Raw genomic sequence first — 27,564 nt, forward strand, 5'->3', positions numbered from 1 at the left:
ACTTGAACAGGCAGTTTTTTACATAAATATATTTCACCTGACAACATTATACAATAAATACTTCAATTAATTGCTGTATAACACACTTATATTGAGAAAAAGGACCATGGGACTCCCCAGGGTGAAAGCTTTTCTAAAGTATCTACCCGCTGGGTACAGAGAAATGCAGGAGAGGGCGCGGCCATGCCACCCTTATCTAGGAGCGGGGGGTGGGCAGGCAGGATGCCAGCCGGCTGGCGCTTCCTGGTAGGGTGGGGGCGAGTCCTACTGAGAACTGTGTCCAGCCCGCCGAAGGGCACCCAGCGGTCGGTTTGTGCACACGGTGCCTGGGGCTCCCATTAGTCAGACTGGGGTGGAAGCTCAGGGCTCCTGGGGACCAGTCACCTGCTCACCCCAGGCCAGCTAGAAGGTCAAGGAGCAGGGTGACTGCAGTCTTCGCCCCTGCCTCTCCCAGGCCTGGAGGCACCTGTGCCAGACCACCTTGGCCCCCAGGAGCTCCTGCGGTACCAGTGTTCCTGTGGCCTGTTTTCCGTGCAGAAGTGGGGTGGGGGTAACTTCAGCAGGCCAAGGGGGCCCTACATCAAGAGATGGCAGGAACTCTCAGACACCCTGTCTCTCCACAGGAACAGCTGCCATCTGCCCCCCCATCCCATCATCGCTGCAGCAGGGTGGCACACTTGTTCCCCAGCCTGACCACAACACCCATCTGAACTTGGGGCCATGGTGCCACCCGAGTGGGGAAGACGCTCTGAAGAGCCCAGAGCTGGATGGACCCAGTGGGGCTGGACCGTGGTGACTGGGCACCCAGAGCTGTCAGCCTGCGGGGGCCACAGCTTCACCCATCCAGATGAGGGCACAGGGCCTGGCCGCCCCCAATCTGCAGGGACATTCCAGCTTTCTCATCTGGCGAGTGGGCCTGAGCAGCATGCCAGGGCCTCAAGGGACAGGCAAGACTGCCTCGTCCGGGAGAGGGTTTGCAAAGGAGGGGACGGTGGGAAGGCCAGGTGAGCTCGCGAGTGGGTTCGCACGTGTGGGAACAGCTCTGGACTCACCGTCCCTGTCAGCCCCTTCCCGTGCCCCTGGTGCCCAGGCCGCTGTGCCCAGAGGCCGCAAGGACAGGCTCGGGCCCTGTGGTCCCTGCAGGCCAAGCAGTGCCCTGAGGTCCACGGCAGCCAAAGGCACAGCTGGGAGAGGGGCAGGTGGGCACCAGGCAGGCTGGGCGGCCTCTCCCCTCCTTGTTGGCACACCCAGCGGGCAGCCCATGAGAGCCATAGGAAAGATGGAAAAGGTGCGGCCAGACCTCAGCCACGGAGCAAGCTGCCCAGGAGGGGCCCAGGTCTGCAGCTGGGGGCGTGGGGGGCAGCCAGACAAAACACGGGCACACCTGGGCATGCTGAAACCCCTCCCTGGAAAGGACGGCGTCCCGACATCACCCAGAGTTCCCGGACCGCCAGTGTGCGTGTCACCTCCGCGGGCTGCCGTAGTGGCGTCTCTGGCTTCAGCTGCGGTGGCCAGGGTGGGCAGTCCAGTGGGCTCCCTCCTGCCCGCGGCCTCTGCCACTCCAACAGTGCCCCTGGAGTTGCTCACACTCGGGCGTGGCGCTCACACACCGAGGAGGACAGCGCTGAAGTGGGAGCCGCTGCGCACCGTGAGGGCAGAGCCGCTGGCATTGTCCAGGAAGACGGAGGTGTACTGCCCGGCCTGCAGGGGGGCTCCGCGGTCAGCTCGGACGCCGCAGCCCGCAGGCCCACCAACTGCTCGCCCTGCCCTGCCAGCCCACACGCCTCACCCTCAAACCCGGCACCTCCGACCCCTGTTCTTGCGCTTTCTCCCCAGCTCCATCAGCCTCTTGCACTGGCAGGCTCCCTTAGCTTGTGCGTGTGGGGGCGAGCCTCCAGTCGGGGCCAGAGTCAAGCTTGCTTTGCAAAACCCAGGCGAGAGGGCGCCCCTTCCGCCACAGGCCTGGCCACTGACCCCTCTGGTAAAGCCATCGTGAGGCTAGTAGCAGGACCTGGCTACTCCAGATGTGGTCCGGGCACCACAGGGTCACGTCCCCAGATGTGAAGCAGGAGCTCCCAGAAATGCAGAAGCCAGGCATTCCATCTCAGGACCCCAAGCCCACCATGCCGCCTGAGGTCATCATTCAGGGACCAGACCTTTCTGCAGACATACCCACAGTGCCTGCAGCCACAGCCTGGCCTCCAATCCCGGCATTGCTGGGTGAGCCTGGGCGAGCTACTTAACCCTTCTGTGCCATAGTTCCCTGACCCGCTTCAAATCACTGTGGGTTAATGAGTAATTTATGTGACGCGCTCAGAACAGGCCTGGCCTACTTAGGGCCGTATGCATGTAAGCTGTTATTCAACACACCTGCAACGACTTTTGTTTCCAGGAAATCCTTTTCATCCACTTCTCGACCACCTGCCACAAATCCCCAGTCTAGAGAGAGACTGCTGCTCGGGGTTTTGTGTGGAAATAACCTCGTCTGCTTCACGCAGTCTCAGTGGGCCAGGGGGTCATGAAGTCCTCCCTGGGAGAGCTGACCTCTGTCACTGTCCTCCATCACTCCCCTGCCCAATTGAGTTCTCTCTGAAGGGCCGGTTCAGGCCAGCCCTCGAAGTGGGATGCTTGGGAGGTCAGAAAACAGACAGAGGAGCAGAGCAGAGGACAGGTGTCTGGGGGGCTGCCAGGTGTGGGGAAGGGAGGCCCAGTAACACAGCTTGGCTCTGCCGGGACTAGCGTGAGTGCTCCATGCTGCCCTGACCCTCGTCAGGGCTCGGAGGCGGGGGCACTGCACCCACAGCTCCCGAGCCCACCAGCACATCTCCCTGCCGCCGGTGGTCCCCCCACGGTGGAGCCTGCCCCACACACCTGCAGATAGAGAACGCCGTTGACCGAGATGGTAAAGAGCTCGCTGCTGCCCTCCAGCCCCGTGACGGCCTCCAGGGAGCTGTGGCCAAAGGAGACGGAGGGGGCACCTGAGACCCCGGCCCCAGGCTCCCCAACGCCGCCTGCAGTGTGCTCCCCAGCACCCAGCACCCGGCCAGGCACCCCGGAAACGGCAGCCTCGGCCAGGCTCCCGGGGAAGGTGGTATCTGGACGGGGTCCCCAACAGGAGTGAGCACAGGACTGAAGCGCACAAGCCCAGGCTCTGACAGGGCAGCTGGGGGTGCGGGGCGGGCTGCTGGGAGTCTGGGCTCAAGCCGAGCCCTGCACAGCTTTCCAAAGTAGACTGAGATGCGAACTTCCCTCCTGCATGCCTTCGGCCACTACTGTGGCACACCTGCTCTCCGCCTGGGCTATCTAGGCGCTGGGGTACAGAAAGGGCAGCCCAGCCCTTCTGAACCGACATCAACCAGAGGATGGAAGGGGCGGGAGAGTGCCTGGGGACAGGCCCTGCACAGACCAGGCAGGGGGCCCCTGAGGACGCAACGCTGGCTTCTCGATCATGGGATGGTCTGCTGCTGCTGAGCTGCTTCAGTCCTGTCCGGCTCTGTGCGACCCCATAGACAGCAGCCCACCAGGCTTCCCCATCCCTGGGATTCTCCAGGCAAGAACACTGGAGGGGGTTGCCATTTCCTTCTCCAATACATGGAAGTGAAAAGTGAAAGTGAAGTTGATCAGTCCTGTGAGACTCTTCCAGACCCCATGGACTGCAGCCCACCAGGCTCCTCCATCCATGGGATTTTCCAGGCAAGAGTACTGGAGTGGGGTGCCATTGCCTTCTCCGAAAGGGATGGTATAGTCACCGCCTTTTGGGTGCAGGTGGGATGGGGAAGGTGGGAAGACCGGGGCTGGGGGTGCGGGCTGCGGAGGGTCGGTTTGGGGCAGCGGGTGGGCGCCAGGAGGCTGGAGGAACCTTGCGAGCAGAGGGGGGAAGCCCCGAGGGAAGAGGCGGGTGCCCACTCACGCATGGTGCTGGCACCGGGACTCCAGGCAGATGAGCAGACGCAGGCGGTCCCGGGGGCGCGGGGGCCCCCGCCTCGGCGGCTCGGCCAGCGCTGCGGGGGAGGCACGGGGGCAGTGATCACCGGGCGGCAGGACCCGAGGGCAGCGGGGCGACCCCCACCCCGCGCCCAGCCCGGGGCCGGGCCTCACCCATGTGCAGCGTGGCGGCGAGCGCGTAGAAGCCGGCGACGGGCGCCGTGTACTGGCCGCTGGTCAGGTTCAGGCCCGGGCCGCGGCGGAAGGCGCCCTCGGCGTCGGGCTGCAGGCGCACAGACGGTCACCCCGGGCCCGCCGCGCCGCGCCCGCCCCGCCCCGGCCCGGCCCGGCCCGGACTCACGACGTAGTAGAGGCCGAGCTCGTGCAGCGCGCGCCGCTCCACCGACGCGTCCCGGCGCAGGCGGCAGTGGAAGGCGGCCTCGACGCGCGGCGCCCGCGGGCCGGGGTCGAGGGGCGCAGCCAGCAGCGCCAGCACGCCCGCGCCCCCCGCCGCCGCCTCCTCGTCGTCCTCTGGGCGCGCGGCCGGCACCGCAGCGGGAACGCGCGGGCCGGGCTCGGGCTCCGCGCACTCGCGCGTGCGCACCGCGCCTGGCACGGAGCAGGAGGTGGTCGCGCCGGGACCCCCACCGCCCCGCGGCCCGCCCTGCCGCGTCCCGCCCGGACACCTGCCCCAAACCCGGGCGCCGCTGAGATCGCTGTCACCGTTGCCGATGACATCTGGAACCGCGGGCCGGGCGCCCGAGCTCGGGAATCCGCGGGAGACCCGCTCTGGCCTGCATGGTCTTGGAACCGGCTTCCCGATCCCGCGGCTGCTCCCGTTTCCTTTCGCGCTTTGGCTACCGGGAAGCTCAGGGCTGGTGCACCCAGGACCCCTGTTCTCTCCTGCCTCACCTGTTTATCCTACGGCTTCTCACCCTGGGGCTGCTGCTGCTTTTTCTCTGTTTACATTTTTATTGAATCAGGAAATGCAGTAGGATAAGCCAGACCCTCATTTGGGGAAAGAAGCTGAGTGTAAAGAAATTATTATCGCAGAGAATGTGGAGGTTCTTCAGCCTCTGAAGCTAGTCTACTTAAATGAAAAGTAGTTGTTAGCCGCTCAGTCGTGTCCGACTCTCTGCGACCCCGTGGACTGCAGCCCACCAGGCTCCTCTGTCCATGGGATTCTCCAGGCGAGAATACTGGAGTGGGTCGCCAGGCCCTCCTCCAGGGGATCTTCATGACCCAGGTATCGAATCTGGGTCTCCTGCATCGCAGACAGATTCTTTACCATCTGAGCCACCAGGAAAGCCCCAGTACATTAGATAGAAATGGGAAAAGACTCAAAAGCTCTTCACAGTGAAATGAACTCTAGTCGGTACCCAGAGCCATCGCCTGGCAGCTGGCCGCACGCAGTGCAGGGATACCGCCCTGGGTGCTAGAGCCCCTTCAGCTCTGCTCTCACCCCTGGGGCCTCAGCCCCAGCTTGCTCCTCTCTGTATTCCCGGGACTGTCCTCCCTGCCCCATGCGGGCAGCCTCCTGGGGCCCGCCTGTTGGGCTCTGCAGCCAGCAGCAGAGATGTGTCAGGGGAAGAGGCGGGGTGCAGGTGAAGGGAAGAGAGGCCTGAGATCTCCCTGGTGTCCCTGCAGGGCTCAGTGGAGCACTCTGCAAGCTTAAGGAGCTCTGACTTCTCCCTAACAGTCCCCACTTGGGGAACACGGGCTTGGATCTCTCGGCTTTTGCAAGCTCAGCAGCCTCCCAGGTGGGGTATGGAGGCTGGTCCCCAGGCACCTACTGAACACAGAGGCCAAGTCCATCCTCCTCTGTGAAGCTGCCTCCTCACCCACTCCTCCTCGACCTCCACGAGGCCCCGACCCACACACAGCCCTGACCTGGGCCTGCACTAGAGCCGTGGCCTCCCGGATACAGGTCGACAAGACCAAGGTCCAGCCTTTTTCGGTTCTTCTGCCCCCGCTCTCCTCTGTGGGGTGTGTATCCCCGCCCCGATCTCCCCAGTGTGGTGTGTACCCGCCTCCCCGCTCTCCCCAGTGGGATGTGTATCCCCTCCCCAGTGGGGTGTGTATCAGTGTGGTACCCACCCCCTACCTTTCAGCAGCAGCTGGAACTCCTTCAGTAGGACTTCAGGTGGGGTGATGGGGCCTGGGGGACCCTGGGGGCCGGGAGGCCCCGGGGGTCCTGGCAGACCAAGCTGAAAGAGAAGGCTGACAGTGAGGACTTCTGAACAGGCAGGGCGGGGTTGGGGGGGGGGACTGTGGGCACCCCCTCTGTGAGCTTTTGCCAGCAAGGCTGGTAATGCGGAAGCCAGGAGACTCCTGCTTTGACCCCTGAGGGGAAGGTCAGCCTCCAGTTCCCCTGAGGAGACAGTGAAAGCTGCAGGCATAGGGCTGGGGTTGGCGGGCTGCTGGGGGCCAGGCTGGGAAGAAGGAGGCCGCAGCCCAGCCCTGGGGCTGAGGGAGGCAGGGAGGGCGGGGGGTGCTCCAGGCCTCCTGTGAGTCTCAGGTCTGTCACCGCCCCAGTCGGCAAGCCCCCCTGTGCCTGGCCATCCCAAGGGGGGCGGTCCTCAAGGAGCCCTCACCAGACCGGTCTGGGACTCTGCCAGGAGGCAGCCTAGGGAGCCCCCAGCTCAGCTTGCGGGTGATGGGTCAGGTCCCAATGGCAGCCCAGCTGGTGGGCTGCCCCAGGCTCAGAGCCCGGCACACAATCGCTGGGGCGGCCCTGAGGAGCAGGGAGGCCAGGGCTCAGCAGGGCGGCACAGCGCTGCCTGGCGAGCCCCACCGCAGGGGACACAGCCCTCACTGGGGCCGTGGGCAGGGGTCAGCTTTCAGAAGCAGGGGCCAGGCCCCACCCAGGCTAATGGAGGGTGGATACCAGTGCCTGCCCAGGCCCCCGGCGGCCCCCTAGACTGTGTCACTCCAGCGCACCCGCAGTCCCCTCCTGCCCGGTCCCTGACTGCTCTGCAGCCCAGCCCAGGCCTCCCAGGATACAGAAAGGGAAGAGAATGCAGTGAGCCAGGGAGGCTGCCTGGCATTCTAGAGGTGCAGGTAAATGGTTGGAACAGGCACCCCGACCTCAGGGTCACACGGGCCCTGCTTGACACTTCTGTGCTCTCCAGCCTGAGGCGGAGGGTCTGTGCTCGTTGGGAGTGCTCCAGGTGGGGCCGGGGAAAGGCTCGTGGCTGGAGGGTCGTATGCGCGCACACACACACTGGCTGGGCTCCAGTGCTCACCTTCAGCTTCTTGGCCTTGCTCCTGCTGCCCCTCTTGCTGTTGACACCCTTGTCACTCTGCCTGACGAAGAGCATCCAGGCGTCCCGGGGGTCGCTGAGGCCGTGCGTCCGCTCCACTGGGGACTCCTGGAACATAGCCGCCAGCAGGTTGTTTTGCCTCCCAGACAGGGCTGCCAGCCAAGCAGACCGAACGCTTGGCAAGAGGTCACTGCGCAGGACTGGCCTCCTCTGGCCCCCTGGGCCCCTATCACTGTCAACTGTGCTGGCCCCCAAGCCAGCACAGCCCCAGCCCTTGGTGCCTTCCTCCCGGCCGCGGAGGGCAACCCCTGGGGAACAGCCACTCCTCAGCCTGGACCCTGCAGGGGAAGACCCTGGGCATGGGCGGAGGAAGGCGGGGTGCCAAGCTTCAGCGCAGGTGGAAGCTGGCACTGCCGGGCCCCTCCCAGCCTCTCTCCAGGGGAGCTGCAGTGTGTGCGCCTCCCTGAGGACCAGACCGCCGGCCTCCCTGGGGGCTCAGGCAGAGCCACCAACGGCCAGCAGGCACCCCAACCAACACCTGGGGTCTGGAGCTCTCAGGAGGCCAATTTCCGCCCTCAGGACTGCGAGGCCTCCCTTCCTGGGCCGTTTCAGGCCCCGCGGGTGGGGTGTCCCACACTGAGATATGGTGACCCAAGGCCCCTCCCTGTCCTTAGGGCTCCTAAGTCACGTGCCCCAAGCTGGGACAGTGACGGGTCCAGAAACTTCCACCCCGCCCTCGGCAGGCTGCATTCTGACCAGTCCTGACATGGTGGAGCTCCAGGAGGTAACTTCCAGGGAGAGGCCTCCAGCCCTGTGGGCGGCAGGCCCCAGACAGTCTGGGCTCCGGACAAGGCTGCCAGCTGGGAAGGAAACTGGCTCAAGAGGGCTTGGATGAGGTCATGGGCACTGACTCGGGCGGCTGATGGAAGGACCCTGGGATCTTGGAGCCAGCCAGGCTCACGGGTCTCGCAGCCACTCTGCAGGGACCCAGAGCCTTCTCTCAGGAGCCCGTGTGGTGTGATGGGGACGGGGCTTCTGTGATGGAGGGACATGGGTCAGAGGGAGAGGCCTCAGAGTGCCCGGGGCATCCCCACACCTCCCTGGGTGCCGGGCACTGCGAGGCCTCCCCCAGTGGTTCCTCTGCATGAGTACCGGTGACCCCAGTCTACCGTCCCACACCGCCTTCAAGGGAGCACCCGGGAGGAGGATTCTGTCCAGGGTGGGACAGGGAGGGACTCAGACCCCAGTCTGGCTTGAAACAGAAACAGGTGGAACCAGGTTGGTCTGGGGCCCTGGGAGACGGGCTGCGGCAGTGTGGGTGGACGTTGGGCCACTGCCCTGGCTGATGGAGGTCTCCAGCCTCCAGCGGCTCTCAGAAGGAGCCCTGCCTCCAAGGCCAGAACCCACCCCTGGAAGCACCTGAAGCCCCTCTGTTTCCTGACCTTCACAGCCCAGCCTCTGGAAACCCTGCACCCCGGCGTCCCCCCAGGGGCTCAGTCCATGGGAAATGGCAGGGGTCGACGGGAACAAGGGCTTTGGGGAGGCTCCTCCCGGGGAGTGATCGGGGATGGCTGCCACTGTCACCTGTCTTCAGTGGGGACGCGTCGTGGTTCCCAAAGTGACGCTGAGAGCAGAGGTGCAGGCCTGAGCCCCCGGGCACCGCCCGCAGGCATCTTCAGAGGAAAGAAGCTCCAAGCAGCCTCCCCAGGGCCCTCCCCTCCCTGTCTGGAGGCCCCACCCACACTGAGGGCAGCTCTGAAGGGCCCAACCCCCTGGTCACCCCCAACCGGACCACCCACTTCTGCAGCCAGAAAGGAAGGAGCAGGCAGAGCTAAGTGTCAGCCAGAAATCACAGATCGGAGGCCGGCACCCCATCCGGACGCTTCCTCCCTCCCTCCCCAGTTGGCAGGAAGGCAGTTGTTTATTTCCAGAGAACAGGCACCAAGGAGACAGGGGGCAGGGGTGGGGTGGGTAGGGGTGGGGGTCAGGGACTTGCTCACACTTTTTACAGATACCCTCTTCCCAACTTCAGGAGGATGGAGTTATTTACGCTTTACGAGCTTCCCAACCTGGAAGTCTCCAGAGAACAGGCATCTCCCCCCAGTCCAGTAGAACTTTGCTTTTCATGACAACCCCAAAAGCCAAGGTCAGGGCTAGCCTTTAAGGCGCCGGGCTGTGCAGGGGGCCAGCGCCCAGACCTCCGGCGCCAAGCCCGCAAGCTAAGCGCTTTCCCGTCCCCTGTAGAGAGGGGGACACCCGGGTCAGCCCCGGCCCCCGCGGGCTCGCGACGCCCCGCTCCCCGCCGCTACGGAAGCGAGCGCGCTGCGCCCGCGGGGCGCCTGGGGACCCAGGGGCGCGCGCTGCGGGCGGGGCGGCTGAGGCCCGAGGTCTCCAGGGCCCGGGCAGGCCGGGTGGCCTCTTACCGGCGGGCGGGCGGCCGGTCCCGCAGGCAGTTCGTTCCCGGGCGGCGGCTCCTCGCGGGCGCGGCTCCCCGAGGGCGCACCGGGCTCCGGGGAGCCCAGGCCCACGGCGGCGGCCAGCAGGCTGGCGTAGGCGAGCAGCAAGGCCCGCGCGGGGCAGCGGGCGGGGGCCATGCGGGCGGGCGCCTCTGGCCTGCGATCGCAGCTCCTGGACTCCTCGGCCCTGGGCTCCGAGCTTTATAACGCGCTTGAATCCCCCGCCTAGCCCGGGGCGCGCCTTCCCGCCCGGCTCCGCCTCCCGGCTCCTGCGCGCGCTGCCGTCGTCGGCGGTGGCGGGGCGGTGCGGGGAGGCGGGCCGCCCCACGGGGAGGGTCCCGGGAGGGGCGCGTACGCTGCCGGGGGGTGCGGGCGGGACGCGAGTGGGGACCAGGGGCGCGGGGTCAACAAGGGGCTGCGAGGAGGGCCGCGCGCGGGAGGAAAGGGCTCGGGGAGCCGCGGCTGGCGGGGGCCCGAGCGCCCCCTCCTGTCGGGCGCGTTTCCTCTCGGCTCCGGTCCGTCCTGCGCGCTGTCCAGCCTCTGCTTCGCGGGCACCCGGACGCCCTTCTCCCGGCCACGGGGTATCCCGACTCTCCTCTCTGTCCCGTGCGCCTCCTGCGGGGACCCCGAGATGCCCGATGGATTACATCTGAGCCCGAAGACTGTCAGAGCCCCTCTTTGGCGCCCCTTTCCCAGGAGCAACCCCTTCCTGCTTCCCACGGCTGCGGACCCCCTGAGCTCAGAGACGCGCTGCTCCTCCCCGCCGGGCGCACCTGCGGGAGCCTCGCGGGGGTAGGGGGGGCGCGAGGCGGGGGGCGCGGAGATCTACCGCCTGGGAGCGGGCGCCCGGGGGCCCAGACTGGGAGGACGGAGCCCTGCCTCGAACTCGCGGGGGTTGGGGGCAGATCCGACCGGGGACGGGGGACCAGATACCCGCAGCTCCCCCGAGATCAGGGCAGCCCGCTGGGGGACCCGAGTGGCCGGCCTGAGCTCCAGGCTCCTCCCGGCTGTTTGTTCTGCGACCCGAGGGTGGCCTCTCTACCTGACCCCCGGCTCTCCCCCGACTCCCTCCACTCCCACTCCCCGCTCACTGCCCCACCCCCCCAGGCTGGCACTCCAGGCTCAGGCTTTCCTATGCCTCCCTGAGGTGCCTTCACCTGGGGGGATAAACTGTATCTTATCCAAAGGGCTCGGGGGAAGGGCACTTCTGAAGAGTGCGCGTTACCAGGGCCTTCCGCCCTCACCGGTATGCCTTCCACCTCTTCTGGAGAGAGGGGAGACCCCCACCCCCACCCCGTCCTGTCAGAGAGTGGCAGCGGGGGCCTGCGGGAGGAGCGGAGGGTCATCCCTGGCCGCTGCACCACCTGCGGCCCCCCCACCCCGCCCCGCCCCCGAACCCCCAAGGACTGTTTCCAGGAGACAGGTAACTCTGCACTTTAGGAAAAGCTTGAAACTTGATGTTAATGCTCCCTCTGGTTCCGCCTCTATCCTTGTAGGATGGTGGGGGTGATGTTAGTTTTAGATTTCTTAAAAAAAAAAAAATGCTGTTCCCACCCTGAGAATGTGTTCCCCCCACCCAGGGATCTATGTGTCTCACTCTGTGACACTCACTACCAGACTCACTCTATGAGACTTAGAGTCTGCAAATTAGAACTGCACGGGAATTCTGTCTTTAGACATGTTTGGGGAGGGGAAGGTATCAATGGAATAAAAAAATAGAAATTCCTATAGAAATTGCAGCTTTGCTGTGGTACATATACACAGTGGAAACTTATTCAGCTATTTAAAAGGATGCACTTGAATCAGTTCTAGTGAGGTGGATGAAACTGGAGCCTATTATACAGAGTGACGTAAGTCAGAAAGAAAACACCAATACAGTATAATACTGCATGTATGTGGAATTTAGAAAGATGGTAACGATGACCTTATGTGCAAGACAGCAAAAGAGACACAGATGTAAACAACAGGTTTTTGGACTCTGTGGGAGAAGGCGAGGGTGGGATGATCTGAGAGAATAGCATTGAAACACCCATATTCTGCTGCTGCTGCTAAGTCGCTTCAGTCGTGCCCGACTCACCACATGTGCAGCAGATCGCCAGTCCAGGTTCCATGCATGAGACAGGGCGCTCAGGGCTGGTGCACTGGGACGACCCTGAGGGATGGGATGGGGAGGGAGGTGGGGTTCAGGATGGGGGACACATGTACACCCATGGCTGATTCATGTCAATGTATGGTAAAATCCACTACAGTAATGTAATTAACCTTCAATTAAAATAAATAATTTAGAAAAAGAAAAATCACTGCTTTGCAAAAAGACATGTGAGAAATATTGTACGCATTCAATAAAGTGTATGAACTTATTCCATTGACAACCATTCAGTAGTTTTGTTACAAACAAAGGCATTTGCTCCAATATTTGTAGATGGTGTTGCTGGAAGGCCCTCAGAGAATTCAGAGTTTCTTGGGTGGCTTCTGTCTTCTGGCCCTACAGGCACATCTGTTAGAAAGCCAGGCATTGGAACTTTGTGATGACGTGTGTGTGCTGGGTGTGTGCTTCAGCATTACGTATTAACATTTTTATTCTGTTTCACTTTAGTGGGGAGACTTTGAGACCATGAGATGCCGAGTGTGGGGTATTTTCATTGCTGAAACCCACAGTCTGCTGGCAGAGAGGGGTGTCTGTTCTCGGCTTGCGCAGCTCTGTGAGAGATACCTTCTTAATTCTGAAAAGGCTTGTCCTTACCCAGCATCGCATTCACTTCCCATGGCCCAGCTGGTCAGCCTGTGCAGCTGGGGGCTCACCAGGCACGCACAGCCTGGGCTTGGGGCCGGGCTGGACCCCTTTCCCCCTGGGCATGGTGCCATCTTCACAGCCACATGCTTGCATCAAGTCCTTCCTGTTTCTGATGATGAGCTGGAAGGGTACTGAGCCATGGCTCTCTTCTCCCCGAGATGGGTGCCCCTTAGGGATTTCCTGCGGGGGTCTGGCTATGAGCGAAGCCCGGGGCAATGCGTGCAGCTGCCTCTCTTGAACCAGGGGCTCTTCACGGAGTTCTCCCTTCCCTGGATGGCGGCAGAGGGGATGCAAGGCCACAGAGCAGCCACCCGGAGTGGGGGGAAAGCGGTTCCTCCTGGGCCCTGCCCCTCCCCCGAAGATGGCTGGCCTGTCCAGGAGCTCCTGGGAGTCTCAGCCTCCTTGCCTGAGAGCTGGGGTGAATGCACGTGTGTCCTCAGGGCCTGCTACGGGTGAGGTGCGGCCCCAGAGGGTGCTGCGTGGAGCCGTGAGTGAGGCCGGCCGGCCTTCCGGGCCATCATGTCACGTTGTCTGGGGGAGGGGCCCTCAGACCCGCCTGACGACAGAGGCCCTGCCCTGGCCAGACCCAGCCGCAGGTCTGCTCGGCAAAGCTGGTCCTCACACAGCCCCCTGTGGCTCTGGAGCAGGCCCATCTCGGGGCCTTTAGACACGCATCCCTCAGAGCCTCAGTTTGCCACTCTGTACAATGGGCACAATGACAGCTGTCCGCCGCGAGCCCTCGCCTGGGACCCCACTCTTTAGGGGCACGGTGGCTGGTAACAGCCACCCCCAGAGGGAGGCCTGCTGCCTGGGGACCCTGCTTCTGGGTTGCTGGCCTGTGTTCTGGTCACGTGAGGCTGGCCGCTCCCGGGACCATATCTGCTGTTAGTCCTGTCCTGCGCCCTGGGAGGGTGAGCCTCAGGCTCTGTCACCTTTGGCGATGCCGGGGACACGGGGGGACAGAGCGGCCAGGTTTGGGTCACACGATCCTTCAGATAGTCTCTTGATATGGCTTCCGGCTCACAGTAGGGAGCCTTGGCCCTGGTGTGGTCAACAGTGAGGACTGGAGCCACTGCCACGTGAAAACAGCTATTTTCCCAGCAGCGAGCAATCCTCATGGTGTCACGGGCCCGCTAGGAGACCCAAATCGGATCTGTTCCGCTGCCGAGTGGCTTCTGGACGCTCTCTGGAGGTGACGACACAGCCCAGCCCCAGGGCGGGAGCGTGCAGAGAGCTGGGACCTCCATGTGGGGCTCCCTGTGTGCTGGGGGGTTCACAGCTCCACAAGAGCCCCCATGGAGGGGAGGGGAGTTCAGCAAAGCATCACACAGGCCAAGGACCCGCCAACACGGCTCTGGGGGCCCTGTGTGCCCCTCCCCGACAGCAGCGTTCTGTGGGTGCAGAAAGGGGAGTAGCGCCTGCGGGCAAGGTAACGGGTCCCAGGGCTGGGGCGCTGGAGTGGCCGCAGGTGGGGGCCGGACAGCGTGTGGGGTGGCCCCCCAATCCACCTTGTGCCTTTGGGCCTGGCGGAAATCCAAGACTCATTCCTAGGCCCTCAGGTCACGGCCTTGGCCCTGGCTTCCCGGCAGCCTGATGCAGCCAAGCTGTTCCCACTCGCTTCTCTTCCAGCAGAGGAAGGACCTCTGCCGATGAAGTCATGGGAAGCCCAGCTCTCTCTGCCCTCAGGACCTCAGGAGCCTCAGCAGCCTGTGGAGTGGCCTCTGGGGTGGGAGGCAGGGCGGGTGGTGCGGTCAGCCTGCCTTTCCCAAGTGCCCGACATTACCCGGCTCTCAAATCACATGGTTGCCCCCACTGTGCAGATGAGGAAACTGAGGCTAAGCCTTGGGGTTCGCCTGAGGTCACGGAGCCCCCAGGTGCCCTCTCCCTCCCCAGCTCCCTTTCTGGGCTCTGCCTCTGCTCTGCTTGGCCCTGGAGGCAGAGAGGTGCTAACTCCCCCCTGTTGGTGGTCCTGGTAGCCCCTTGAGCCCCCCGTTGAATCGCCTCAGCCTGCCCACACTTCGGACGCAGCCCCCCGTCAAGTTCTTCCATCACTGAACTTGAGGGGCCAGATCCAGGTACCTTGAATAGCGGCAGCTCGGGCAGTCTGGCCCCCAAGTGGAGCCCCAGGCCCTGCAGGGGGGTGTGCTCCCTCACCCCAAGTACTGAGCCCCGCTGCCGTGCAGGCGGGTGGAGCAGAAAGCAGGCCTTCACCTAGGACATTTTCAACTATGTGTATTTGATCAGAAAAAAATTCCAGTGTGACATGCTGAGTCTTTAAAATAGCACCTTTGATCAGCATCTAAAAAATATTCCACGTGATTTTCTTAGAGAAAGCGGCGAGGATCCCAGAGACCTCCGTCCTCAGTTTCACCCACCCCATCCACCATCTGACCGACCAGGCGTCCTGAGGGCTGCGGCTCATGTTCCTTTGGGAGCAGACCCTCAGCACGCCCCGCTCTGTCTGAATCCTGGGACTCACTCAGGTCTCTCAGAAGAGATGGGAAGGAGTCAGTCTGGGAGCAAAGTGGCCCTGGGTCTACAGGAGCCGGAGGGACCTGGGACCCAATGCTCAGAACCAGCAATGTCAGGGGGCTCTGCAGTCCCGGAGGGACTCGTGGAGGAGCTCACAGGCTGGCCCCGGAGAGGAAACCCAGGTCTGGAGGGTGACGGGAGCTGCCCGAGGGCTCGGCAGGTCGGTGCCTGCCGGGGATAGAGCCAAGCTGGGGGCCCCCACCAAGCCTGTGTCGAGGTGGGAGGGGTGAGGGGCCTCCATCGTCCCAGTGGCCACAGACACGGTGCCTCATTCAGGACGGGTGCAGAGGGGCAGGGCGCTGAACCTGCCCTGCAAGGGCCCCCAGTACATCTTGGGGGACTCTGGGCAGTCCACGTGCTGGGCCTCCTCGCCCAGCTGGCCGCCTGAGGGCAAGTCACCAGAGCACCCAGGAGCTATCCCCAGAACACCAGGACACCACACCAGCCCTGCCCCAGAACACCAGGACCACAGCCCCGCCTGCTCCCCTCTGGGGACCTTCCTCCTGAGGAAGTGCCTTCGTTTAGGCCCTGGTAGTAAAGAACCTGCCTGCCAACGCAGAAGACGTATGAGACAAGGGTTCGATCCCCGGGTCGGGAAGATCCCCCGGAGGAGATGGCCACCCACTCCAGTATTCTTGCCTGGAGGGGCCTATGGACAGAGGAACATGGCAGGTATTGTCCAGGGGGTCGCAATGAGTCTGACATGACTTAAGCAACTGAGCACACACCCCAGGAAGGGGGGCGCCCAGGCCTGTCTTGATCCCCCCTCTGGGCAGCCTTGCCGCCCTCTCTGCCCCCAGCCCCCAGCAGGCGGAAGGGCCGTCTCTCCCAGCCCCCACAGCTCGCCTCCTTCCTTCCTTGTTTCTGCGGGCGCTGCCCTCCTGAGGGCTGACCCAGAACGAGCTGGGCCTTCTATTTCCCCAGAAGCAGGTGCCTTTGGAAACCAGGTGCCAGTGTGAGCCTGGGGGCTGGGAGACCCCTCCCGAGCCAACCCTGTGTGCCTGAGGGGGCGGCCGGGCGGGGCGGCCGGGCGGGTCACACAGCTGTGAGATAGAAGCAGGCCCCCCACGGTGGGCGCTGACCCCACCTCAGGGCCCTCTGCTCGGTGCCACCCGCCCTCGGCAGCCCAGCTTCCAGGGCCCCAGTTGTCCCCCTCATCTGTGTGGCTCCCTCCAACCGCCGCCCGCGGGACACACGGCCCGGAGCAGCCGGTCCTCAGACAGATCACGAGTTCTCACGCTGCTACCTGGGGCCGGCTCCCTGCTCTGAGGTCTCAGATGCCCCATGGCAGGAGCACAGCTTCTCCTTATCCTTATAGGCGTGCAGAGGCCCAGTCCTTGCCGCTCGTCAGCTCTGAGTTTGGAGTGGTGGCCGCGGAGACGAAGACTCTGTCCCCTGTCGTCCCCAGTGGCTCCAGCCCAGCCTGGACCCAGAGGGGCCGGTGACGCTGAGCCGTCAGACAAACCAGACTGAGAGGGGGCCGTGCCCCTGGGGTGGGGGCGCCGCCGGCCTGCTCCAGGGGCGCCGCAGGGCGGCTCAGGGCTCCGGGGCCGGCCCAAAGGGCTGGGTCCACTTGGAGACGTCCAGGAAGACGGCCGACGCGCCGTGGTAGAGCCAGAGGCGGGGCATGGCGCCGAGGCGGACCCAGGCGTCCCGGCCGCGGTCGTAGGCCTCCATCTCCACGCGGTAGTCCCCGGCCATGCCCTGCCAGCGGCCGCCTGTGGCGTAGAGTGCGTCCCCCAGCGGCACCAGCGCCCCGTTCTCGTGCAGGCTGTGCAGGGGCTGCACCTGCAGACGGTCTGCCCTCAGCGCCCCCGGCCTCAGGGTGGGGGCACCTCTCCCCACCCCCTCATCCAGGGTGCCCCACCTGCCTCCTGGGGCCTCAGCTCCGCCCCCGGCTGCCCCTGGGGGACCCCTGAGACTCTCCCTTTGTGGGGAGACCCCGCTGCTCCGGGGATAACGTTCCCAGCCGCCCCTTGCTCTCCGGGTTTGCCCGTATCTGAGCCTGGGGCGTTGAAGGCGGCCCGGGCCTCGCTTCCAGGGTGCTGGCTGGGCCTCTGACTCTCTGTCGGTCTTGAGGACACGGTGTGGCCTCCACCCTGACGGACTCCCTGGGGGACTCATCGCTGTGCCCTCGACTCAGCCCGGGGCCTCGGGGGTGCCCTGGCCAGGGGCTGCGGGCTGAGGGCTCATAGCTTTCCCCAGGCCAGGGGAAGGGAGGTGTGTGCCCTTCCATAAGAGCCTGCGAGGGCAGGAAGGGGGAGGCCCCACCAGGTGGAGACAGGAACAGGCAGCAGACCTCCAGGTCTGCGGAGGGCAACATCCAGCCCTGAGGCCGGGGCCCCGGGGACGGGGACGGAGCCGGGCGGGGCGGGGCCCCGGGACGGAGCCGGGCGGGCGGGCCCTACACCTGCTGCGCTGCTCTCATGGGGGGCCTCCGGTCAGCTGAGCACTGACCCCAGGGGACAGCTGCGGTCAGTGGATCACAGAGAACCTGCTGTGGCCCGGCTGGCCCGGCTAGCAGAGGCCGCCGCGGGCTCTGGGCACTGTCCCTCCTCCTTCTAGGGAGGAAACAGGAGAGAGGCCGGGGCTCTGGTGCCCCCGTGAGTCCCCGTCCCCTGCCCTGGGGTGATGCAGGAGTCGGGGCGCAGAGTGGGGGCGCGGCTGGGGGGCCAAGGGCTGGCTCCTTGCCCCTGAAACAGCTCAAGAACCCCCCTCCCTGGCTTGATCACCCCCAAGAGCAGGGGACTCACTCCCTCCCCGGCCTGGCCGCATCAGGGAGGAGGCGCTGTCTCTGAGTCCAGCGGCCCTGGAGCGCCCCTGGCCGAGCCTGGTTTTGCCCCCTTGAGGAGGAGGGCAGGTTTCTCCATGTGCTGGGACAGAGCATCCGCAGGACCAGCGGCCCCGGGTCCTCGGGAGGGGGGCGCTCTGGGCCCTTGTGTCTGCAGGTCCCATCCCCTCTCCCCTGCCCCAGCGGGGCCCATGCCCCAGGCCTGCTCTCTCCAGGGGCAGGGGTGGCTCACCTTCTGCCACAGGTTGGCCCCCGGGTCGTACACATAGACCTTCTTGGTGTTGTCCCCCACCAGGTAGAGCGCCCCGTGCAGAGCAGCGCAGCGTGGAGAGGACAGGTACTTGGGGAGGAAGGGTGAGGCGATCACGCTCCAGGCGTCTGCAGACACACGCCCACCCGCGTCACCGAAGAGGCCCTCTCTGAGCCTCCCTACTCTGCCATGCGGGTGGGGGCGCCCCACTGAGCCCCACTCCTGCTCAGGGGGAAGGGTAGTGTCCCCAGGAGCCTCATCCTCGAGTCCTCAGGAGGGGCTACGAGGTATCCGGAGGCCTTGGCCTGAGTGGGCACCCGGGGCCTCTGTTTCCATCCTGGGGCCCCCACCCGACCCTGGGCCTGGTCCGTCTTGTGGGATCCTCAGCCCCACCGTCCAGATGATGGACCAGAAGGGCTGCCCCGAGGAAGAGAGAGAGAGCTGGCTCCTTACCCCTGAAACAGCTCAAGAACCCCCCTCCCTGGCTTGATCACCCCCAGAGGCAGGGGACTCACTCCCTCTCGACTCGCACCCTCTTGGGCCTGGCCCACGCCAGGAAGGAGGTGCCTTGTGCGAGCCCTGTATCCTCAGATCGGGGCCCAAACGCCGACCCCAACCCTAGAGCCTGAGCTGGTGCCCACCAGGCCTCGGGGGTCCAGGCCCACTGCTCCTTCCCACGAGGCCGGCTCCAGGCCGATCCAGCAGCCAGACAGGTTTAGGGCCTGGGGCGGGGCTTCCTGGTCCCCCCCCCCCTCCACCTGGCACTGTGCCTCCAGCCCCCACACCTCTAGACTGTGGGGGGCTGTAGCTCTGTGCTGGTAACCCCTGTGGGCCCCTGCCTTCCTCCACCACCCCATCCATCTCTGGGGGGTGCCATGGCCCTTTGTAAGAGGCCTGTGGCTGCCCGCTCCCTGACCACACCTATCCCCGGGGTCCCCCCACCCATCCAGCCGCTGAGACGGGGTCACGGCCTTGCAGAGGTCCCGCGGCCCCTGGGCCCCGCGGGCCGCCCCCAGCCCCAGCCACGCCCCCTGTCCCTCTCCATACCTGTGACCGGGTTGTAGCACTGCAGAGCCAGGGCGTTGTACTTGCAGGCGCTGGAGCCCACCAGGTAGAGCCGGCCCCCGCAGCCGGCCGCGGAGAAGTTGCTGACATACTTGAGGGCTGGGCGGATAGGCGTCCAGGTGTCCGTGAAGGGGTCATAGCTCTCCACCTCCACTACATCCAGAGTGGTGCCTGCTGGGCCAAGGGGTGGGGTTAGGGCTGTGGGGGGCTAGGACGAGGGAAGGTTCCTGAAAACACAGCATCTGAGGCTCTGTGGAGGCTGCAGGGGCTGCCCTGGGTGCCCAGGGGGACAAGGGCAGGGGGAGGTGGGCACAGCCTGGAGAGGCAGGTGCATGCATGCATGGTCTGTGGCTTCAGTCGTGCCCGACTCTTTGAGACCCCATGGACTGCAGTACGCCAGGCTCCCCTATTCATGGGGTTTTCCAGGCAAGAATACTCGAGTTGTCATGCTGCCCTCTTCCAGGGGATCTTTCCAACCCAGGGATGAAACCTGCATCTCCTGCCTTGCAGGCAGGTGCTTTGCCCACCGAGCCACCTGGGAAGCCCCGAGAGGCAGGTGACGTGCCCCGTTTTACAGAGAAGGGAGCAGAGCTCAGAGAAAGGAGGGTGTCTGTCCAAGGCCACTCGCCAAGAAGCGACATGGGAGTGGGCTCCTGGACCAGGGATGCCCCACTTGGGAGCGGGTAATGGGGCCTCCCGGGGAGGCCCAGCTGCTCTGAGCCCTTCAGAGCCTGGGGTGACTGGCGAGGTGCCTGTGGGGGTCCCGGGAGGCCGCCATCTCCAGGCCCTTCACATGGCGGAGGCCCTTCCTGAGATGGAGAAAGTTATTCTTGGGGGGACTTTTAGGCAGCCCCTCACCCATCCCCTCCCATATGGTGCTAGTGGAAAAGAACCCGCCTGCCAATGCAAGACATGGGCTTGATCCTTGGGTCGGGAAGATCCCCTGGAGGAGGGCATGGCAACCCACTCCAGCGTTCTTGCTTGGAGAGTTCCATGGACAGAGGAGCCTGGTGGCCTGCAGTCCGTGGGGTCGCAGAGTCGGACACGACCAAGTGGCTTGGCACACAGTTTCCCCGTCCTGGACCGCCTGGGTGTGATGGTGGCGCAGACCAGCCGTGGACGGGCGCCCCCCTCGGGCTCTGAGAGCCTGGGCCCCAAGCTGCCTTGTATCCCTGTGTGAGCCCTCTGTCCTCGGGTGGGGAACATGGAAGCCACTGAGGGAAGGGGTCCCCGGGACAGGTGGGGCTCCGGCGATGTTCCTAGGGCCAGCTGTCACCTCCGGAGGCCGTGGGACACTCTTGCTCAGCCTCCTGCTGGGTCTCTCACTATCCATCTAACTGTCAGCATCCCCGGGGCGACTCCTCGCCGCACCTCTGGGGTACAGGGGGGATATGGCAGGCCCTGAGATCAGGCTGGGGGTGTCTGGAGGCCAGGTGACAGCGAAAGGATGCCCCGTGGGTCCCCTCGCCCCAGGGACATCACCAAGGAGGTGACCCCGAGCTGAGGGCTGAGCCCTGGGTCCTGGGATGAGCGTGGCCATCCCCATGGGCAGCTGAGGCCCCAGCTCCTCACGGGGTCGGGGAACTGACTCCTTGTCCTGCTCTCTGCGTCCCAGAAAACATGGAAGCTGCCTGGAGCTGGGCTCCGAGACTCCTGCCCGAGCCGCACCCCAGGATGCCCGGGTGGGGGGGTGGGGGGGTGGGGGTGGGAGGATGGGGGTGGGGGCGGGGGGGCCCGGGTGTGGGCCCGGGTGTGGGGGTGGGGGCGGGGCACAGGGAGGGGTCTTACCGCCGACCACATAGATCTCCCCGTTGAGCGCGGCGCTGGCGTGGTTGGTGCGGGCTTTCAGCATGGGTGCCACGGGCCTCCAGGCGGCCTCCTTCAGGGGGAAGCACCAGGCCTGCGTGGTGGACCACGCGTCCGTCCTGGAACCCCGAGAGCCCCCTGCGAGAGAGGCTCTGTCCACGCGGGCGCCCCCTGGGCTGGGGCCTCCAGGCGGGTGGGGGCTGAGCACCAGGGCTCCTGCCCCTCCTTGGTGCCAGGCCTCCGTCCTGTGGGACCCTGGGCAGGGGGCACAGTCTAGCCCTGTGACCTGTAGAGACCCCTCCACACCGAATAAACAAGCGGGACAGCCTCTCAGACCTCCATCAGTGGAAGTTTTCTCAACCAAACCTCCCGAGGACCGCCCCTCCAACTTCCAAGATACGAGAGCAGAGGGACACCCCCTCCTTCACACGCTTCCTCCTGGGTAGACCCTAGCTGCAGGACAGAGCCGGTGCCGCTCCCCTGTGCCTGCATGTGGACCCATGGACTTGACATTTCCTTGCTTCTGTAGGATGGAAAGGTCTGGAAGAGCCTTGACCAAACGGCCAGCGACCCGGGCATGGCATTCAGGGCTCAGCCGCGGGCTCAGGACACGGCCTCGCCCACCCACCTGTCACGTAGACATCGTTGTTGAGCGCCGCCAGCGAGAAGCCCCACTTGTGGTGGTCGGGGAAGTCCGGGAGGGCCATCCATCTCTCTGGCGGAAGACACGGGGAGTGTCAGGGTGGCGGGGCTTACTGTGGGGGCCCCCCTTCCTGCTCTGCGCCTTTCCGCTTGAGGGGGGCAGAGGCTGGACTCAGCTGGGTGCAGAGGTGGGGAAGGACACTCAGTGGTGCGGGTTCAAAGTGGCCCCGGCTGCCCCAGGCTTGGCTCCAGGGGGCCCCTGGCTCCCCATGCCACCCTCGGGGCCTGGTACCCTGGGTGTGCCGAGAAGGGATCCAGGCTCCAGGGGCCGGCTCTCACCCTGACCCTGCAGCCGATCCCACCGACCCCGATGGACTTTTTGGCCCTGAGTCAGCTCCCACCCCAATCAGGTGGAGGAGGGGTTAAGGGGCCTGATCGCCAGCCACAGGTGGGTCATAACACAAGCATCTTTCACTCACTCGCTTCTCGTCTTTTCGCTCACCCCAAGCACCTTCTGGGCCCACGGGCAGCGGGGAGGGGACCAGACGCGCGCAGCTGTGCAGCTGGCAGAGTGGGTTCCAATCCCCGCTCCCCTGCTCCAGTGCCGTGGCCTCAGACAAGCCCCAGCCTCAGTGTCCTCATCTGTAGAATGGGGCTAAACTCTCTCCTGGTGGTGGGGGGTGACTGTGGGAGATGCGGCTGCCACCCAGCAGCTGCCCAGCAGACAGTGGCTGTAAGAATTGTCCCTGAGGTGAGACACAGAGTAACGTGCCCACATTACTGCATGAAGTTACAAAAGCAAGAGATTGCCTTTGAAAAAAGCCAAAATGAGCAATAAAAATGGGAGTGTTTAGTCCTCTCTATGGACACATTCTGGGTGTTTGTGGAAGGCTGTGGGAGAGACTGGCCTCTGGGATGTCCCCAGGAGGATTCCTGTTTACTGTTTACAATGGTACGGTGGTTTTCAGGACAGGCGGAACCCCCACTAGGCAGGGACTGCGTGTCCCCTTGACTCACGTCTGTGTCACCCCGGGGGGGGGACTGCCCAACAGTCACCAGGCCTTTGCCTGCCAGCGGCCCTGCCGCCCCCCCTCGGGGTCTCAGGGACAGCTGCTCCCAGCTCATCTGCTGACGTCAGCCCCCAAATTGCCCCTGTCAGCCTCTGACCTGGGACAGCCGGCCCCGGCTTCCTGGAGCCCGCCAGCCACTGACGCCATGGGGTGGTGGCCCCCTGCCCAGCAGCCCCAGGACGGCAGCCAGCAAACCGGTGCTTTCCGAAGAACTTCCCAGGGCTGGCGTGGCTCCCCCCCGAGAGCCCTGCTGCCCTCTCACCCCTCCTTTCTGGTGGGGGAGACCTGTGAAGGGGCTCCTGGGCAGGAGAGGCAGGCCTGGCCCCCTTTCTTCCCACTGACTCCTCATTACAAAGGACATTTCACAGGTGAGGAAACTGAGGCTCAAGGAGGCGAAGTGACCTGCTCAAAGGCGGGAATCAGGACCCCACTGGGCGCACCCTGACCCTGAGCTGTCGCGCCCCAGGCTGTCTGCACCTCAGCTCCCTGTGCTCCTCAGGACTGAGGCCCCATTAGGCACACAGAGCAAGAGTGCCAAGGGGAAGCAGCTGCCAACTGGCCCTCCCACCTGGGCCAGGGGCCACTTTGCCACAGCGGGCAGTCTGGGCGGGGGCCGCTTTTCCCAGGCCCCAGTGGGTGGAACCTCAGAGTCAGGGCTGTGGCTGGACGCAGAGGGGTCTGCAGGGCCCCCCACAGTCCACCTCCCTGCCCTGCTGGGGCCCGGGCTCTTCTGCACCCCCCCACCTCAAGGACAGAGGGCACCCTGTGTCGGGGCTGTGGGGCCCGCGGGGTACTCACTGGCCTTGGTGTGGTAGAAGGCGAAGTTCCCGGCCTGGGGGGCGAGCTCCTCAGCTCCCTCCTCCTCCTCCTCCAGCGCCCGCCCACCCACCACCACCAGGACCTCCTCCAGCTTCTGCGGGAGGGCCAGCAGCGCCTGCAAGGCCAGGGGGCTGGGGTCAGGGGCAGGCCCTGTCCCTGGGCAGAGGGGCCCGGGTGCAGAGGCTGGCCATGGCCTGGGCATTGGGAGCCGCTGTGGGTCCATAGTGTGGCCCTGAGCCAGTGCACACGCGTGTGGTGGGGCGAGCTGCAGCGTGTGCGTGCCTGTGTGGGCTTGTGCACGCGTGTGGTGGGGCGAGCTGCAGCGTGTGCGTGCCTGTGTGGGCTTGTGCACGCGTGTGGTGGGGCGAGCTGCAGCGTGTGCGTGCCTGTGTGGGCTTGTGCGTGAGTGTGTGTGCATACACGTCCACAAACCATGGCTGCCGTGGGCTGGCGATGGCAAGCGCTCAGAACCTGGACAGGTGGGAGCCACGTCCTCGTGGGCCTGAGCGCGAGGCCTGCTCCCTCCCAGCCGCTCTCCAGCCCCTGCCCCGCTGAGCAGAGGTGTTTCTGCACCACCTTTGGAACCAACCCCCAGACCCTGTCCCCAGTCCCTCAGGTAGGCTCCCCTCCCCCCGGGAGCCCAGCTCCCCTGTGCCAGCTGGGGTGGCCACCTAGGATGGCCCTGGGTAGCAGGAAGTGCTGGAATGTTTCTTGCTGGGTGAGAGCTCCCTGGATCCCAGAGTCCCACTGCCTCTCTGACCCGCCCTCAAATGTCCAGACATCCCACCTCCAGCACCCACAGGGTGACCACCTCGTGGGCGGGTGGCTGCTGGTGCGGCTGCAGAGTGGCCAGTATTTGCCACCACACACCCCACCGCTGGCCTGAGCCACGTCTTTGTCCCCAGAGTTGGCTCCTAACATGTCTTTCTGAGCAAAGCCCTGAGACAGCTGCCTGGGAGCAGACAGGCTTCAGCTCCTTGCCTCAGTCACACCCTGGCCTTTCGCTTCATTAAGGACCTGCCCTCTCACCAGGCCCACTGCCAGCCCAGATGGGAAATTGCACCCCACAAACGCCTGAGCAGCTTCCGAAGGACAGGTGGTGGCCGGCTGCCACGCCTGTCTGTGCTCCTCGCCTCTGTACAGGCTGTGCACTCTTCCTGGCTTACTTACCCCTGCTAGGCTCCTATCTTTCCTCTAAAGCCCCGCTCGGATGCTGCCTCCTCCAGGCAGCTCTCCCTGACTGCCTGCCCCTCTGAGGACACCCAACGTCCAGCATGGCCTTTCTCGTGCTGCCTTGGGTGTGTTTCCAGGGGGCTTCCCCGCCAAGCTGGGTCCCCTGTCCTCACGGGCAGGAAGTGGCACACACAGGTTGCGCAGTACGTACTTGGGAGGTGAACGGACCCCAGGGAGGTGGAGTTGCGGGCTGGGGACACCTCGGGGATGCCCACTTCATCCTGTCTGTCCCCGTGCGGGCTGGGTCTCGGGGCTCCTCTCCCTGCTCCCCGCCTGTCACTCACCCCCTCGTGGCCCTGGGCCAGGGCCTCCCGGCAGGCCTCCGACTCCCGGATCAGCGGCTCTGAGGCCAGCAGCTGCTGCACGTGGGGCCGGGGCACGGCGTCCAGGTGCACCAGGCCAAGCAGCTCGGGCAGGTGGGCAGCCCTGACCTGGGGGTCGTGGCGCACCCAGCGCAGCAGTGCCTCCAGCCGGCTCTGCTCCGGCTGCACCTGCAGCACGTCGCCGGCCAGGCAGGCGGCCAGCCGCTCCTGGGACAGCTGCAGGAACTCATCCTCCTGGGCCACAGCCTCGAAGTTCTCTCTCAGGAAGGCCCAGGCCTTGGCAGCCACGCCCAGCAGCCCCTGCTGTTCCCCAAACTCGCAGATGCCCAGGCAGTTGGAGGCGTCGAGCTGCTGCTGCAGGTAGCGGCCACAGACCTTCTGCACGGTGGGGAAGTGCAGGCGCGCGGCCGTGCGGGTCAGCGCCTCCACGTTGCCCTGGGTGACAGTCAGCCGGCCCGTGTACACGAAGTCCACCAGCTGCGCCACCACAGCGGGCTCCACGTCCCGCAGCTCCACGCGCGCCGAGAAGCTCTCCGCGAAGTCACCCGCGAACATGGCGTGGAAGTAGGGGCTGCTCAGCGCCAGGAGCCCGCGGTGGCAGGGCAGCTCTCGGCCGCCCACCAGCAGCGTGACGTCCACCAGCTTGGGCTGGGAGCGCAGCCTCTGCAGGCCATCCAGTACGTCCTGGGCATGCGAGGGCAGGTGGAAGTCCAGGTCGTCCACGTTCCGCACCATGACAGTGATGTTCACCTACTCACGGGCGTCCGCGCGGGCTCCTGGGGAGAGGAGCCAGCAAGGTCAGCCAGGGGGACTGTCTCACCCGAGTCACCCGTCAGGCTGACCTCTGGTCTGAGCATCAACCACGTGTGAAGTGCTTTGCCCTAAACCAGCCCCGAGGCCCTGGGAGGCAGAGGCGTTGTCTTTCCCAGGTGAGGCGGTTGAGGCTCAGAGAGGCTAGGCAATCAGGGCAGGGTGGGCCAGCAAGAGAACCAAGCCTCAGCCCCTCTCTGCACCTCTGGACTGTGCAGAACAGACCCCCTGGGGCACGGGGGTCCCTGCCACCCCCAACACTCCTAGTGGCCTCTTCTACTCCCAGATCCCCCTTGCTGGGAAGGGCATCCGCAACTGAATAGTTTCAGCCCCGTGGGTCCTTACTGGCTTGTGGTTACAGGGAACCTCTCCTGCCATGACCTTGCTGGGTGACCTTGAGTGAGCCACGCCCCTCTCTGGTCCCAGCCTCATCATCTGCAGACTGAGAGGCTGGAGGTGAAAGGGCTGGGGGATCAGCCGTGCCCTCACGGTGCCCCCCATGGACCAGGCCATCCTGGATTTTGCATAAACACTCGTCATTCAGCCCTCATGGGAACTCCGCCAGCCGTCGGCTGCTGTTCCCATCCCTTTAAAGCTGGGGAAACAGAGGCAAAAAGAGGCTCAAGTCCCTTGTCCAAGACTACACATCTCGGGGGTCCCGGGCCCCCGGACCCCCCAGGTAACATGGCACTGGATGTAGGTTGGTAAAGACAAACAACCAAAAGAGAGCAATCTCAGCTCAAATCGCCTGATCCAGCAAACGCACTTCTGGGCTAATTTAACTATGCACATATTTCCTTACGATATTCTGAAATTTTTGCCCTAAGAAAACCTCCCGGAGAAAAGAAAGTTCTGTGCAGCTTGTCTTCCCGCGAGTGACCGACCACACAGCAAGAAGCTGCACCCTGAGACGCCGTGAGTCCACCAGGGGGCGCCTTAGCAGCCAACAAAGCGAAGGCCAGTGCAAAATGCCGGGTCCACCCAGTGCCATCGAAACGACAAAGCCCAAAGCTCCCATACGGAGACCTTGCACTGTGGACGCCCGGGTCCCGTGCCGGCGGCAGGAACGTGAGCAGGGAGGCACACAGAGAACCCACCCAGAGGCCCAAGAACCTGCCTGAGCTCTGCTGGGTCAGGAGGGGTCCCGGGCCCTGGTGGGCGTCCAGCCTGCCTCACCCCTCCCCGCAAGGCCCTCTGGCTGGGGGGAAGGCAGCGCGTCCCTCCCAGGGGAGCACAGATTAGCCAGGCGGCCCCCGCCCCAGGCAGCCGGGGGCCAGCGGGTGGGAGCACCTGGCATCTTCCCGGGGAGCCTCAGGTCATCTGCTGACACCTGCCGCCCTGCAGTCCTCGCTGGGGGCTGAGGCTTCCGGGGGGCTCAGAGCCCCCTGCCCAGTGCCTGCCAGGCCGGGAGTGAGGAGGGCAGAGTGGGCAGGACAGCAAAGGGCCTCAGTCCAGCCCTGGCTGCAGGCGGAGGTGTGGTCCAGCATGCCCCTCACTTCTCCAGAAGGACCTGGAGGGAAGCAGCCCCGCTGAGCCCCCACCCCTGCCCCCGGGGGCTGGGTCTAGGCTGCGTGCAGGTCTCTCCCCAAGGCAGCCAGGCTGGGATCTCCAGGCCCACTGGGCTGTCCACTAAAACACCCCCTCCCCTGCTGGTCCCAGCCCCGGTCCTCACCTCCCCCTTCTGGCTGCCCCCCAATCCTACCTCTCAGTGGGTCTCTGAGAACTCGTCTCAGAACTCGGGCTGGAGAACACGACTGCCCAGCCGGCCAAGGGGCCTGGAAGACCT

At 64.9% G+C, this 27,564-nt stretch overlaps 2 protein-coding genes across 3 annotated transcripts; both read right to left on the reverse strand.

Moving 5' to 3' along the window:
• Positions 1-11: 11 nt before the first annotated feature.
• On the reverse strand, positions 12-9,817 carry ERFE (erythroferrone). Its single transcript, XM_027967110.2, has 8 exons — positions 9,611-9,817; positions 7,170-7,295; positions 6,029-6,131; positions 4,286-4,533; positions 4,099-4,207; positions 3,911-4,001; positions 2,872-2,950; positions 12-1,701 (listed from the first exon to the last, which is right to left on the reverse strand). The coding sequence occupies exons 1-8, from the start codon at positions 9,779-9,781 to the stop codon at positions 1,603-1,605; spliced, it is 1,026 nt and encodes a 341-aa protein (XP_027822911.2). The 5' UTR covers positions 9,782-9,817; the 3' UTR covers positions 12-1,602.
• A 4,832-nt stretch (positions 9,818-14,649) lies between these two features.
• On the reverse strand, positions 14,650-27,564 carry KLHL30 (kelch like family member 30). Of its 2 annotated transcripts, none has more exons than XM_042244378.2 (8): positions 27,481-27,564; positions 24,930-25,744; positions 23,392-23,527; positions 21,510-21,596; positions 20,864-21,019; positions 19,058-19,246; positions 17,993-18,100; positions 14,650-16,757 (listed from the first exon to the last, which is right to left on the reverse strand). In XM_042244378.2, the coding sequence occupies exons 2-8, from the start codon at positions 25,701-25,703 to the stop codon at positions 16,282-16,284; spliced, it is 1,926 nt and encodes a 641-aa protein (XP_042100312.1). In that variant the 5' UTR covers positions 25,704-25,744; positions 27,481-27,564; the 3' UTR covers positions 14,650-16,281. The 2 variants fall into 2 exon arrangements, with proteins under 2 accessions (XP_042100312.1, XP_027822918.1); XM_027967117.3 differs by having other exon boundaries at positions 17,993-18,138.

The sequence above is a fragment of the Ovis aries genome, chromosome 1 (genome assembly GCF_016772045.2).
Source record: "Ovis aries strain OAR_USU_Benz2616 breed Rambouillet chromosome 1, ARS-UI_Ramb_v3.0, whole genome shotgun sequence".
NCBI classification, from domain to species: domain Eukaryota; kingdom Metazoa; phylum Chordata; class Mammalia; order Artiodactyla; family Bovidae; genus Ovis; species Ovis aries.

Coding starts and splice junctions, on each gene's coding strand:
- ERFE (XM_027967110.2), bottom strand. CDS start 9,781: ATGGCCCCCGCCCGCTGCCCCGCGCGGGCCTTGCTGCTCGCCTACGCC. Junction 4,534..6,028: donor GTTCCAGCTGCTGCTGAAAG/GTAGGGGGTGGG, acceptor GCTCCGTGCCAG/GCGCGGTGCGCACGCGCGAG. Junction 4,208..4,285: donor AGCTCGGCCTCTACTACGTC/GTGAGTCCGGGC, acceptor GTGCGCCTGCAG/CCCGACGCCGAGGGCGCCTT.
- KLHL30 (XM_042244378.2), bottom strand. CDS start 25,703: ATGGTGCGGAACGTGGACGACCTGGACTTCCACCTGCCCTCGCATGCC. Junction 23,528..24,929: donor TGGCCCAGGGCCACGAGGGG/GTGAGTGACAGG, acceptor CTGGCCTTGCAG/GCGCTGCTGGCCCTCCCGCA. Junction 18,101..19,057: donor GTGCTACAACCCGGTCACAG/GTATGGAGAGGG, acceptor TTCCTCCCCAAG/TACCTGTCCTCTCCACGCTG.